Source organism: Poecilia reticulata, linkage group LG22 (genome assembly GCF_000633615.1).
Source record: "Poecilia reticulata strain Guanapo linkage group LG22, Guppy_female_1.0+MT, whole genome shotgun sequence".
Lineage (NCBI taxonomy): Eukaryota > Metazoa > Chordata > Actinopteri > Cyprinodontiformes > Poeciliidae > Poecilia > Poecilia reticulata.
The window spans coordinates 6025690-6038848 of NC_024352.1; the positions used below are offsets into that span (position 1 = coordinate 6025690).

A 13159-nucleotide genomic window follows, 5' to 3' on the forward strand; every position below is an offset into this window, starting at 1 on the left:
TGCGAAGCACTCGCACTCACACCAGTGGCGTCTGGAGGCTCTCCTCTGGATGCGGCAGCTCTTGATCCTGCGCGCGGCGGCTTTGTGCAGGTAAACGGCGTTCTTCATGATGGCCGGCAGCTTCGCCTCGATCTCCGCTGCACAGATGCACTCCTCGAAGAACTCTGGGTGAACGAACGAACACACACACACACACACACACACACACACACACACACACACAATCGTCAAACACACAAGAATTGTTGCAGTGAGAGATGACAGCAGGCAAAGATGACCAAATGTGCCTCCTTTGTGTTTGTTCTACTGTTAATATCAGCTGCATCGATTTTGTTATGAAATGTCAAACTTCACAGGAAGTGGATAAAAATGAGCCGTTTTGTGCCAAAACTAACATAAGAAWTTTTTTATTAAAGGTTTCAGGCATTTCAGGGTGTGTTAGTCCACAAAGGGAAAAACGTCATGAGGTTTCAGAGAATTTGGACATGAGGTCTAAAAATATGACAATGTATAAAATAAAACCAGAGGTGTGTGATGTCCATTTTAACCACTCAAATGTTTAAATAAAATTTCCCTACAAGGGGCGAATATTATTTTATCAGTCAAATCAAATCAGTTTTTTTGTATGCTGCCAAATTAGATTTATTTTATTTGACCTCTAAGGGTTTCGTAATGTACAAAGATGAGTGAAAATATCCCCTCACGTTTCAGCTGTTGAGAATTGAATGAACTCTTCATGAATTTACACTGATTAGACAATAGGTGGCAGTATATACCACCTATTGTCACACAAGGATTATGCTAAAAAAAAAAAAAAACCCACAGCATCAAAGTTCACAATCATACAGGTAAGCAGCCTTTAAAATACCTGTACAGACCGCTAGATGAGATCTGATAATAGCTAACACAGCTAACATTTCACTGAAGCTACTTCAGTCAGCAGCAGACCAGACTGCGGCCGCAGCGTCCTAAATGCCTGTAAACATTTAATATGGAGTGACCAGAGTTCTCCTTCAGCGACCTTCGCACAGCTGTGCTGCTACTGCAGCTCGTTAGCACAAAATGAGGTTAGCTAACGCTATCTAAACACGCGCTAATTGCTAACGCTCACTTCTCAGCTGCGTCACGTCCCCCTTCATCTTCTCGTCTCTCTCCTTGGTCCGCTCCAGCGAGTTGAGGCCCTTCTCCAGGTCCTGCAGGGCCTCCTCCGCCTGCTTCAGCCGCTGCTCCAGCTCCATGCGCGACTGGATCTCCGCCTGGCCTCACAAAGCCACCATCAGTATGGACATGTCAACCGTAAATGCCCGTTTGAATGTTGTTGTTTTTTTCTTTCTTCTTCTTTCAATAAATATATTTGAAACAAAGTCACCTTCACTGAAGTTTCAAATAATTATTTGATAAAAAAAAAAAAAAAGAAAGAAAACGATTATACTATATTATATCGATAAATATCGTCACCTTCCTAATAATGGCCTAAGTAATTTTTTTTTGCCAAGTGATTTTTTTTGTTGTCAAAAAAAACAACTATATTATAAATTAACTACCATGTATAAAATAGAGAAAAAAAACTTATTATTCTTAAATAAAAGTAGATAAGTAATTAATTATTAATCAAAACTATAGTTTATCAGGAATATAAAATGTATAGAATCAAAGTCACCTCCAAGCAGGTGGGTTTTTAGCATTGATTTAAATGAACTTAGCATTTCATCTGTTTTGTAGATAAAAATGTTTATATTTGTTTTATTGAGAACTTGATTTGACTGTTTTAGCAGAGATGATTTTGTTTTTCTTCTTATTTAAAGGGGCAGTAATAATGCCCCTTTAAGACTGAAAGGAAGTTTATTTTATAAAAGTATTATGAATAATCTTGTTTGTTGTGTTGCCATAGATACAATCTGATGCCACAAGTTTAATCTTTGTGTTTGAGCTCAGTTTGTTCTGTAAACAATAATCGCTGATTGATTTTAAGCTAAGCTCATTAAGCCCCGCCCCCTCCCCCAGATTCCACCAAAATCTGTGTTGAAACGCTGTTAGTGAGGGGGCGTCGGGGGTCTTATAAAGGAGAGGGGCCACAAATCTAATTCAGCTCCGGCCCTGCGTGCTCTGTCACCTTGAGCTCAGCCTCGGTCTGCTGCTTGTCCGCCGTGAGCTGAGAGAGCGACTGCTGCAGCGTCTGGGCCTGGGTGGAGTAGTACTCCTTCTCCTGCTGCAGCAGCTTGGAGCGCTGCTCGTTCTCATTCAACCTGCACAGAGAGGGACAGGAAGCAAGGAACACTGAGCTCAGCTCATATTCAATAAATTAGATTACACGTCCCGAGCAAAAAGTACTTTTTACTACTGCTTGAGTAGTACTATTATGAGGTATTGTTACTCTTACTTGAGTAAAGTTTCTGGGTGGTATGGAGGACCAAAACTGACATAATTAAAAAATAAATAAATAAAAGCAGAAATGTCTATATTGTTTTTCCTTTTTGTTATACGTGCATTTTTTATGTCAAGAAATTTATATATTTTTTGCGTTTGTTTTTGTGGCATTGCTGAAGGAACTCTCTTTACTTCTCCATTTCTGTATGCATTGTTGTCTATTTATGCAAATGAGGAGGGCGGAGTCTTAACACTTCAACTTCTGCCTATTGGTTGGTTAGCATCACACAGTTTGGCTTCAACAAAGATGGATGATAAAGAAGCTTTGCAAGTCTTATAGTGTTATAACTCCTGACTTTTTAATTTTTTGTGTGGCCGCTCAGACAGAAGGTGTGTGTCGGTCAGCGTCTCTCGTGGACACAAAGGTCCAAAGTCAGGTCAGTCATAGTTTGGACGAAGCTTTTGAAAATACTTTCTATCATTAAATTTAACTTTTTTTTTTCTAATTGAATGTCCATTCTGATAGAGGTCAGGAGTGTTACCATGCAAAGAAAGAAAAGGTATCTGCAATCGTTTTATAACTTATTTCTGATTTCACAAATCGATTTGCTTTATTTTTTTATGTTTTTTTTTTTAGAGTTTTTAAAATATAAACTCACACCTCTTGAATGACTTCATTTCTTTTTACTTCTGAAGGGGTTAAAAAGCGTTTGACTCGTATGCGCGGCGTGCGAGCGGAGATCAATACGACCTTATGGACGCGCGAGGAAAAGCCCTGCGCGTTTACGCAGCAAGACATGAATCCGATGGGAGTCGTCGAGCGGCCGGCCTGACTGACCCGCTCATGGAAAACGCGGCGCGATGGATCGCATGTCGGAGCCGAGCATTAGTGCTTCACAGTCGATGGCAGCAACCTGTAATATCCCCACTTACTGCAGCCTCGTCAATGAGCTGCTTGGCTTCGGATCGATACACATTTCCACTGTGCCATTAGCACGGACCTACGACGGGGGAAACGGGAAAACATGCGAGGGAAGCCAGGAAGCTCACTTCTCGTCGGCCTGCTCCTTCTCCTTCAGCAGGATCTTCATCTGCTCCTCGATGTGCCGCAGGTCCTGCAGCACCTCCGGGTCTCGGGCCGCCTCTCCGTCCACGGGGTCCTCGCACGCCGACCCCGAACTCTGTTGGTCCTCCTCCTCCTCCTCCTGCTCCTGACCTTTCACCCCCAGCATCAGAAGTCTCCGCTGTTTCTCCTGGGAGAGCTCCTGAAAACAAACAGCAACATCTCTATAGTTCATGCTGGGTTTCTGGTTGTTGTTGGTTTTCACCGGTGCTGTTAATCGACTAAAAAAATGTAATCAGATTAATCGCACTCTGGCGCCTTGGTTAATCGCGATCAATCACTATGTCCAACTTTGTAAGCTTGATATGTAAATATGCACAAAGCTGCTTCCTTCTAACAGGTTCTAAAACACTCACAGGTTTCAGGACATCATGGGTTAAAAGTTCATTTGAACACGATGAAAGCATTTGGAAAGCCTTGGTAGGAGGAAGTAACGGACTGTGTGTAAACTGCTGGCTCTCTGGCGCATTAAGGATGAGGTAAAGAATTGATTGCGTCGCGGCGAAAACAACAACAACAACAAAAAATACCTCTATGGACTTCTGAAGCGTATCTGTTAAGCAACTCAGCTCTTCTTTTTCCCGGTCGACACTTCTCAGGGACTGAGTTGTGTCATCGAGGTCTCTGCAACGGCAAGAAGCATTTTTACGCAACACGCTCAGACAAACGCGCTCGTCGTCTCTGGGAAATCCTGAAGCGAAGTGAAGCGTTGGTTAGTTACAGTTTGATCTGCTCCTGCTCCGCCTTCAGCTCCAGAACCACCTCCTCGAACTTCCTCTTCTCCTCTTCCAGGACCTGGTTGAGACGCTCCAGCTCCTGTAGAAATGCACACTTAGAGCTGCGACGTGCAACGTTTACATAAAATAAAATAAAAACTCATTTCTGACACGTTTGTTGAAACCGTCGCTGTGCTGTGGCAGTACGGTGTGAGAGGAAAAAAACTTGAGGTCCTCTGCCTTCGCCCAGTGCTACCAGCGCTAACTAGAAGCAACCAATCAGAGCCGGGAAGCGGATCTTAGCGCTGTCAATCATGGGCGTGTGCACGCTGCTCTTCGGTCCTTCCTCCCCTCCTTGATCTCTGCTTCAATACAGCTTCTCCCATCAGCAATGCCTGTCGTGAATGCTAATTCTTACCAAGCAATGTTAGCCAGCTAATGCTAGCAATGTTAGCTAGCTTTGGCTAGTATGTCAAACAGTGAGCAGATAAGTGGTTTTCCTGTTGTGGTGAGTTGTTTCTTTGCCATTAACACATTTCGCAGCACATTTACGGTGGTGATTGACAGCGCTAAGACCCTCCTCCTGCCTCTGATTGGTCARTTTTGACCAAGAGCGGTGCATTTCTTCAGTCGGCAGGGAGAAGGCGGAGGAGGTCAGATTCACAGATTATCTATCCCATATTACGCTGTCACGAGTTGGTCATGAGTTTTTTTTTTAAACATATTAACAAATATGTAAAAGAAAAAAATTAACTTTTTTTTTTAAAAATCAAAGTTACATACTGCAGTGTTAAGTGTCCCCCGACATGAGTGCTTTGCACTGGATGGTTTTTTTGAACAGCAAAACAAAAACAAAACAAAAAAACACTGAAACCAGGACCTCACCTCCTTCTGTGCTCTTTGGTGACTTAACTCCTCTGTCTCTTCCATAAGTTTATCTTTAAGGAAACAAACACAATAAAAAAAAATAATCCTTTCTACTCGTCCACTGAGCTTGCTCATATTTACCCAGGTATTCTTGCTTCTCCTTGGCCAGCTGCAGCCCCTGAGCCTCCAGGCTCTCGATCATGGCCTCCCCGAGTTGCGAGTTCTTCCATGTGCTGTCCGTCAACGGAAAGAAATTGCAAGGAGGAGGAAAAGATTCAAAAMCCCTGACATTGTTTTATCGATTACTTCGATCCCTGCAGAGGGACTTTAGATACTCACACTTTCCCTGATTCCTGGAGCATCTCTATCCACTGGACCTGCTCCTCCTCAGACTCGGCAGCCAGGACGACGGTCCCCTGGGGGAGGACGAAATGCACGTAGCATCAGCTTTTTGTCGGTAATGGCTTCAAGATTTAAAACGTTGGATTTCTGATGGGGTAGTMAAATACTGAAGTCCGGGATCAAAGAGATTTTTTTTATTTTTTTATTCTGAAATCAGGTGGAGATTTAGATGTTTGCTTCAACTCTTAAAGGTTAAAATCGCGAGGCGAGACTAGGCCTGTCGCAATGAACCATAAATCAATTAAATGCATGAGTTAAAACAAGCTCAATAATTTCCATCTGCATAATTTATCCTCTTTCTCTTTTTTCTTTCTACCGTAAGCTGGATGTCAAAAGTCTTCAGTCTGGTGCATTTAGTCTTAACTAGCTGCTTTTTTGAAGGACAGTTGTGTTTAGAGGAACTCTATAATTCATTTTATTTGTTAGGAAGAAAATGGTGTTTTACCAGAACAATGAATGATGTCGAAAATGAGGTCAAATMACCTGATATGTTATCAAAAAATAGGCCAATTGACCAATAGTATGATGTCAAAAATTATGTAAAGCGACACATTGTATAGTAAGACACTGAAACTAGGCCAAATTACACAAAGTTTGGGATGAGATTGAAGGACACGTAGTACATTATGTTGCAAATCAGATGAAATGACACATATTATATAGTATAAAGTCAAAAATGTGGCCAAATGACAAATAGTATGATGACATAAATGAGGTAAAAGGAAACATTACGTGGAAAATGGGGCCAAATCAGATACAGTATATGCGTCACCAATGATGTGTACGTAGTATGGAATTTTGTCGAAAATGAGGTAAATTCACACAATGACAAAAATTAGGCCAAATGAGATATAGTATAGTCTCATGTCAAAAATGAGGTAAAATGACAAATAGTACCATGATGGGTTCAAATGAGACACAGTATGCAGTACGACATCGCAAATAATGTCATAGTACACTAATGTCGCSGAAAATGGGGTAAAATAACCCACAGTGTAGTGTGACGTCAAAAATGAGGTAAAATGACAACTAAATGAATCTTTCTGTCATCTGACTGTAAAACGTTTCTCCAAWGGACATTTGGCTGGTCAATATTTGCAGACACGCGTTTCCTTAAAGCTTGTTGATTTTGGAAGAAGCRCCTGGTCAGCCCATGTTGATGAAAAACCGAATTTACTCCTCAAACGTTCTGACGTTTGTATTCCAGTTGTATTCCAGCAGGAGCAGATTCAAGTTCGTGATTTCACTAATCGTCCTAATCAATTTTCTAGACTTTTATGGTGACAGCTTTGGGCCASATGGTTTGAAAAAGCTGTAGCAACTGGCTCATCTACCAGGATGACAATCAAAAACACAGATTAAAAGTTGCTTGGCAATGGGCCAAGGCAGGCTCTGGGTTGGCTCAACCCTCCACCCTGGTGAAAATACCAGGAAACCTAACTGGTACAATTGGAACTGTTACAGTTCCAATTGTAATATCCATCCATCCATTTTCTTTCACCCTTGTCCCTTAGTGGGGTCGGGAGGGTTGCTGGTGCCCATCTCCAGCTAACGTTCCGGGCGAGAGGCAGGGTACACCCTGGACAGGTCGCCAGTCTGTCGTAGGGCAACACAGAGACACACAGGACACACAACCATGCACACACACACTCACACCTAGGGACAATTTAGAGAGGCCAATTAACCTGACAGTCATATTTTTGGATTGTGGGAGGAAACCGGAGTACCCGGAGAAAACCAACGCATGCACAGGGAGAACATGCAAACTCCATGCAGAAAGACCCCAGGCCGGGAATCGAACCCAGAACCTTCTTGCTGCAAGGCAACAGCTCTACCAACTGCGCCACTGTGCAGCCAATTGTAATATGAACTGGTCAAATGGTGCTCCTGCAACTCACAGGAGCATTTATCTATTACAGAGAAAACTCAATCCTACTGTAAAATCTTCAAGGTTGACCACAATGGCAAAAGGCATCCCCATGTCCTCGCTGGACGACACCACGCATCCTCCCAGAGGAATGACTCCCTGGCACAGAAAACAAGCCAAACGGTTTTTAGGAGAACGTGCTCAGAAACCTGGCGGTGACTGTGGCCAGGCGTTTTGCTCACCTTGGGATGGATATTGAAGTACCGGTTGCTCTCGAAGCTCCTCTTCTCGCTCTCTGCGTAGTAGAGCAAGAAGCTGTCTTTGATGATGAAGAATCTTTTGTACCGAGGAGACAATGAAAGCAGCAGTGAGTGAACCCTGAAAAGAACCGACATCTGCCAACGCTCTTGTAGTCAACATCAGCAGCCCTGCCAGGCAGCTCAGCTAGCTTTACTTTCTATGCCAACCTATATTAGTGGACCGGAACCACAAAAAGCATAAAACTTTGCTTTCAAGCAACGTTAGACTAAGGAAAAATGGACGGAATTTACTCCTTTATTGTTTTAAATTGAATTTAAAGGAATTTTCCTTTAAATTCCAACTCCATGACTGTTTTCTGAGCATTAGCAAGCACTGCTAAATCAAACTCTTTGAGCTCGTCATCTCATGTGAAAGGAAACGTCATCGCAAGTGAACAGATAAACATCATGAAGCACGGTGGAAGCAGATCGATAGTTTAGGAATGGGAATCTGAACACCTTAGAATATGACCGAAGCAGTAAAAAGCATGCGCTTTAGAAAACTATCAGACCAACGGTAATCTCTTGAAGCTAACGAGTATGTGCCGCACCAACACCATAACCTCCGTTAACGACATTTATACCTCAAAAGTAAATCATCTCCTGTGTTTTGGCCATAAGTCTCTCCTTACCACGCAAGTCCAGTTTAGACCCTTTGATTGAAACTCCTGCACTTGGCGAGAGAGCAATTGGATTTTGCTTTGGACTTTGACTAGGCCACTCTAATACATGACTATGCTGGGATTTAAGCCGTTCCGTTACAGATCTGGCTGTATGTTCACACTTGTTGACTCAAAAATGTCTAAATGGGACGTCTTATGGCTTCTTTTCAATAAAAGCCTTCTTCAACTTGAGTTGTGTATCCCCGCAGCTTCTCCAGTCACCGTGGGAATCGTGGCCGCTTCTCTACTTAATGCCATTCTTGTCCAGCTTGTTAATGTCGGTGAACAGCTAGGTCTTTGTATGTTTTCATCTGCACAACACTCTTGGGTTTTGGATGATGGACTGGACAGAACTCCTCGAGATGTTTACAAAGATCCCATTAGCTATAATTCGTGAGGGTTGATTTCGATTGTCCAGCTGTGTTCAGTTCAGCTCTGAAAAAGGATTCGACATTTCTCTTATTTTTATTTTTTATTTTTTGGCCCATTAGAATCCTTTCATTGAGGTTTTTTTTTTGTTACCCACTCTCTTCATTGTTAAATTGTGACAATATAAGAAGTCAAAATAGCACAACTTAATAACTGTTATCAGATATCATTTAGCAAAGTACTACAAAGTAACAAGACTGGTGGTGTGGTGGTTATAATGTTATGGTTGAAAAATTCAAATGTTTTATTTTTTTATTAGTTCAATCTCTTGAGATTAAAACAATCATTTTTGAACACACACACACACCCACACACACACACAGAGATATCTTGAAACTAACTTGCAAGTAATTTTTCAGCACAATAGGAGCTTGTTTTAAGTCAATAATTCCTTAATACCTTAGCATTGATGAAAAAGTACAAGCTGGAAGTGAAATAATCTGTCCACGGAACAATAATAAGTTGAATACCTTGTTCCATGGACAGACTATTTCAGTTATAAGTACTTTTTCATCAATATTGAGGAAATATTGACTTAAAACAAACTCCTACACTGTGATGAAAATTTACTTTGAAGTCAATTTTGTCTTATTCCAAATATATTTGCACTGGAAACTAGACCAAAAATAAGATTTGATGTTTTTGCAGTCACATGGTTCTGGAGCAAAATAAGGATTTTTACTTTATATAGCTTTTAGATTCAAATTAAGTAACGGATTTTCTTTAAGCGAACCATCTTTTAGATCCACTCAGACRCTTTTGAGTGGAATTAATATATGCAGTACAAATGCAGAATTTAGCGAAATACCTGAAATAACCCAGAAAAGCAAGTAAAGAAAAAAGAGAGAGATCACGCACTGTAAAAAAACAAACCAAAAAAATCCATGATAAACAGTAATATTGTGAGAGGAAGAAACCCATAAAGTAAACTCAAACTGTTGATTTGATGTGAAGTTGCTGTTGATAAATGAATCGGTGAAAATTGTGATTTGTACATTTTTACATTCATTGTTTTTATGTTCATTTTACGGGAAAACATTTGTCTTTTTTCCCACCTTTAAGCTAAAATGTTTGCTTTTGCAGCAAAACATCGACTCCAGCATCATTTTTAACCGTGAAATGTAAAAAAATAAATAAAAAAAAAAGAAAAGAAAAGAAAGAAAAGCCAATACCGTCTAACCGTGAAAGAGTAAAATGCTTTACCGGTAATTTTACGGTGGAATTCTGGGAGCCACGGCTGTTAAGAGTTACCGTACACCGTGAGATTTACGGTTTTTTTTGTTTTTGTTTTTACAGTGCAGATACTCCTCTCCTCCACTCACCTGCGGGACCACTTGGCCGACGGCCGTCCGAAGGGTCTCTTCCACAGCACGCCGTGCAGCTGCACCTTGGTGCTGATGTCCAGCGCTTCGGAGTCTGACTGCTCCATGGACGTCCAGGGTGACAGCAAAGAGTTTCTGGATGAAGATGAGAACATCCCCTCAACAGAATTCCCCTCACCCTGGGAGGTGGGGCCAAAAAAAAAAAAAAATGTAGATATAGATATATATAAAATAAAAAAAAGTGTTGCACAGTCTTGTCAATAACAATTAGTCCAACAACATTCGATCAGAAACGAAACACGCAGAGATCCTGCAGGCGCATCCAGCCTCGATGCCGGGCAGGGGGAGGAGGAAGCAGGAGGCAAATCCCAATAACTCAGCAGGCTGGAATGATGCAGCTGCCAATACGCTCATCAGCTGGAGGCAGACAGACCCACATCAGGGAGGGAGGGAAGCTTTAGGAATGAGTTGCTAAATCTGAAGCCGGTCGATAGAGTCCGGCCAGTAAAAGCTGTTATTCAGATTACAGCACTCTCAGTTTACAGCTACCGGCAGGTATGACCTATTGGGTCTCTCTCTCTCTCTCTTTCTCTCTCTCTTTTCTCTCTCTCTCTCTCTCTTTTCTTTCTCTCTCTCTCTCATATTTATAATTTGCTCCCTCCGTATGTTTCAGAAGCAGCGAGTGGTGAGCAGAACATCTGTTTGTATGGCAGGACTTTCTAGTAAAAGGGCCCGGAGAGGCTGACATGCAGCTTCAGTGTCAGATTAATTCCCAGCACATGTGTCTGAGTGGAAGGGCGGCGGATTATACAGATACCCGCGGCTCGGCTTTAGCGTCCAGGACGGTGAGACGCATTAGCCGCGCGGAGAGCTTCCAGATGAAACGGCCTGGACGAACCGGACAGAGAGGACAAGTCTCAAAGTTATATAACTTTGTCTATGTGTTGACCTTTTTTTTTTTTTTTTTTTTTTGTCATGTTAAAATGCAATTTAATGTCGTTTCCCGTGATTTTATGAATCATTGTCAACATTTCAAAGTGTGACTTCGAAGTCCTGTAATTTGACCTCCGCCAAAATTGAAACCATGTATGCGGGTCAGGGCCATTGTAGAAAACAGAGGAGTACATAACAATAATAATTATAATAATAATTAATAATAAGCACTAAGAAACTTTGAGATTAAGCTTGAAATCTCAAATTTTGCTAAAAAAAATGCTTTTTTAATTATTTTTTTAAGAAAATGTTATTTTTAAAAGTAAAAAATATTAGACTTTTGGAAACAGTTTCAAAACAAACATTTTTGAAACTCAGAAATTTCCCATTTTTTTCCCCTATTTTTGAGAATAATCTCAAAATTTCAGACTTTTTTCTAGCACATTTTCATCTTTTTAGACTCAKAAATTCCCAGTTTTTTTTTTATTTCCAGAAAATTTTCAAACGTTTTGCCATAAATTAAAAATTTTTTATTCTATCTACAAAGGCTCTAATACATAGTCATAAACAGTTTATCCTTCAAAAGTCACTGAATTTCAATCAGAGACAAATGTCTTGACAGYATTATGCAAAATCAACTTTTTGCATTTTACATCATGTAATGTTATTSCCTCATCAAACACATACCTTTAGCATTTCCTTAATTCTTTCCTGCATTTTAAGAAATCCGTTAATCTCCCGTGGCAACCTGTTGAGCTGGGAAAAATGCCTGGGTGGAAGTAGCATTGAGAACTCCCCTAGTCTGCTCCTTCAGACTAGCCAGCAGCAATTAGCAAACACCTGTTAACACGTAGTTAAAGGGTTCATACAGGAGCGATGCTGTGATGAAATTCCTGAAGGTGGAGTTTCAGGAAGAGCAGGAGCTCCTTAAAGAGRACCAGTTTCAAGGCGTTAAATTACCAAGCCAAATTCTTTTAAGTCTTATTTGACGTATACGGCAATTTTAGCAACTGAAAGTAACAAACTTACTTGATCGTGCTATAAAATTAATTTATGTGGCTGGAAAACACAATGCTGCCCCTTTAAGGTACATTTCTGAAAGATGTAGTCTTTAACTGTAATCTGGAGGCACAAAACAATTCATACAAGTACAAGAAAAGGGAAAATAAGACAAGAAATTCATATAGGAAAAAGTATTTATACACATTTTTTTTATACCCCATTGAGTGYGTGGAGAAAGGTCGCTGTGTGGAGCATACAAGCTTACAGACACGCTGCTGTGAGCGGGTACAGTGGCACATCAACACCATACAGACARATGAGCAACCCGCTCAGATTTTAATGGACTTTCAGTTTTATTGGGACTGGAGTCGGCGGCGGAGGTCACGGATCCGCATTCAGGAATCACATTACAAGTGTTAAACTGTACACACCRTTTACAGGCTTCACYGCAGCAAAACGAAGCAATTTAACCCAGAATCCTCGCCGCCCGTTCCCGGTTTACTGCTCTTTCTTACTAGTGAGACAATCGTCCGACACGTTAAAAGTTCTTCACAGACATTATACTCTATTCTCCTGAGCTGATGGTCCCTAAAGATGTTTTTTTTTTCCTTTTCTGTAAGACATGTTTGTCATTCGAGATGCCCTCCATCTGAACTCAACAATCACTTAAGACAAATATGTACAGAATGCTTTCATTTACAGTAAGTTTTACAGAGGGAAGAAACCGCTAGCGATAGAAAGTGAAACCATAAACAAAGAAAAAGCGACGTAACAAAAATGGCGGCTGTCTTTAAAGATCGGCCTTTGCGTGTGATTTTTACGGGAATCCATGCACCGGAAAGGGAGCGGATGCAGGCGTCGAGGAGAGAGTTATCTTTCCGAAAGGTTTAAGAGCAACACTTGATTGATAAAGTGACACCTGAAACCCAGAGGTTTGCAAGCTGGTTCATCTGGGTTTTCCCCCCCATTGCATGGTTGTYACGGCGACGACGCCATCGTCGTCATCTTTTGYTACTGGCTTCTTTATTATGGCACTTGGAAAAAAAAGATCAGTTAGAGAAATTTACACTCTGTACAGGAATATATATAAAAATTGATTTTCACAACCAAAAATAAAAATAAAATAAAAATAAATCACAACCAACACCAAATCTCACTGTACGACAGCCA

General features: G+C 41.1%; 2 protein-coding genes across 2 annotated transcripts in view; both read right to left on the minus strand.

Annotated features, from left to right (window-relative positions):
• Positions 1 to 10441, minus strand: part of plekhd1 (pleckstrin homology domain containing, family D (with coiled-coil domains) member 1) — a 12489-nt gene extending 2048 nt beyond the window's left edge. The window contains exons 1-12 of the mRNA XM_008398893.2: positions 10055 to 10441; positions 7585 to 7678; positions 7412 to 7501; positions 5413 to 5489; positions 5215 to 5306; positions 5092 to 5144; positions 4212 to 4306; positions 4021 to 4114; positions 3418 to 3632; positions 2114 to 2246; positions 1112 to 1256; positions 21 to 164 (exon numbers count right to left, since the gene is read on the minus strand). Coding sequence (XP_008397115.1) covers positions 21 to 164; positions 1112 to 1256; positions 2114 to 2246; positions 3418 to 3632; positions 4021 to 4114; positions 4212 to 4306; positions 5092 to 5144; positions 5215 to 5306; positions 5413 to 5489; positions 7412 to 7501; positions 7585 to 7678; positions 10055 to 10209 — 1387 coding nt within the window. The 5' untranslated portion in view covers positions 10210 to 10441. The remainder of the gene's footprint in view (positions 1 to 20; positions 165 to 1111; positions 1257 to 2113; positions 2247 to 3417; positions 3633 to 4020; positions 4115 to 4211; positions 4307 to 5091; positions 5145 to 5214; positions 5307 to 5412; positions 5490 to 7411; positions 7502 to 7584; positions 7679 to 10054) is intronic.
• Positions 10442 to 11850: 1409 nt separating this feature from the next.
• The window catches only part of slc39a9 (solute carrier family 39 member 9), a 9211-nt gene continuing 7902 nt past the window's right edge, over positions 11851 to 13159 (minus strand). Inside the window, exon 6 of the mRNA XM_017302404.1 lies at positions 11851 to 11913. Within this exon, the coding sequence (XP_017157893.1) occupies positions 11851 to 11913 (63 nt within the window). The remainder of the gene's footprint in view (positions 11914 to 13159) is intronic.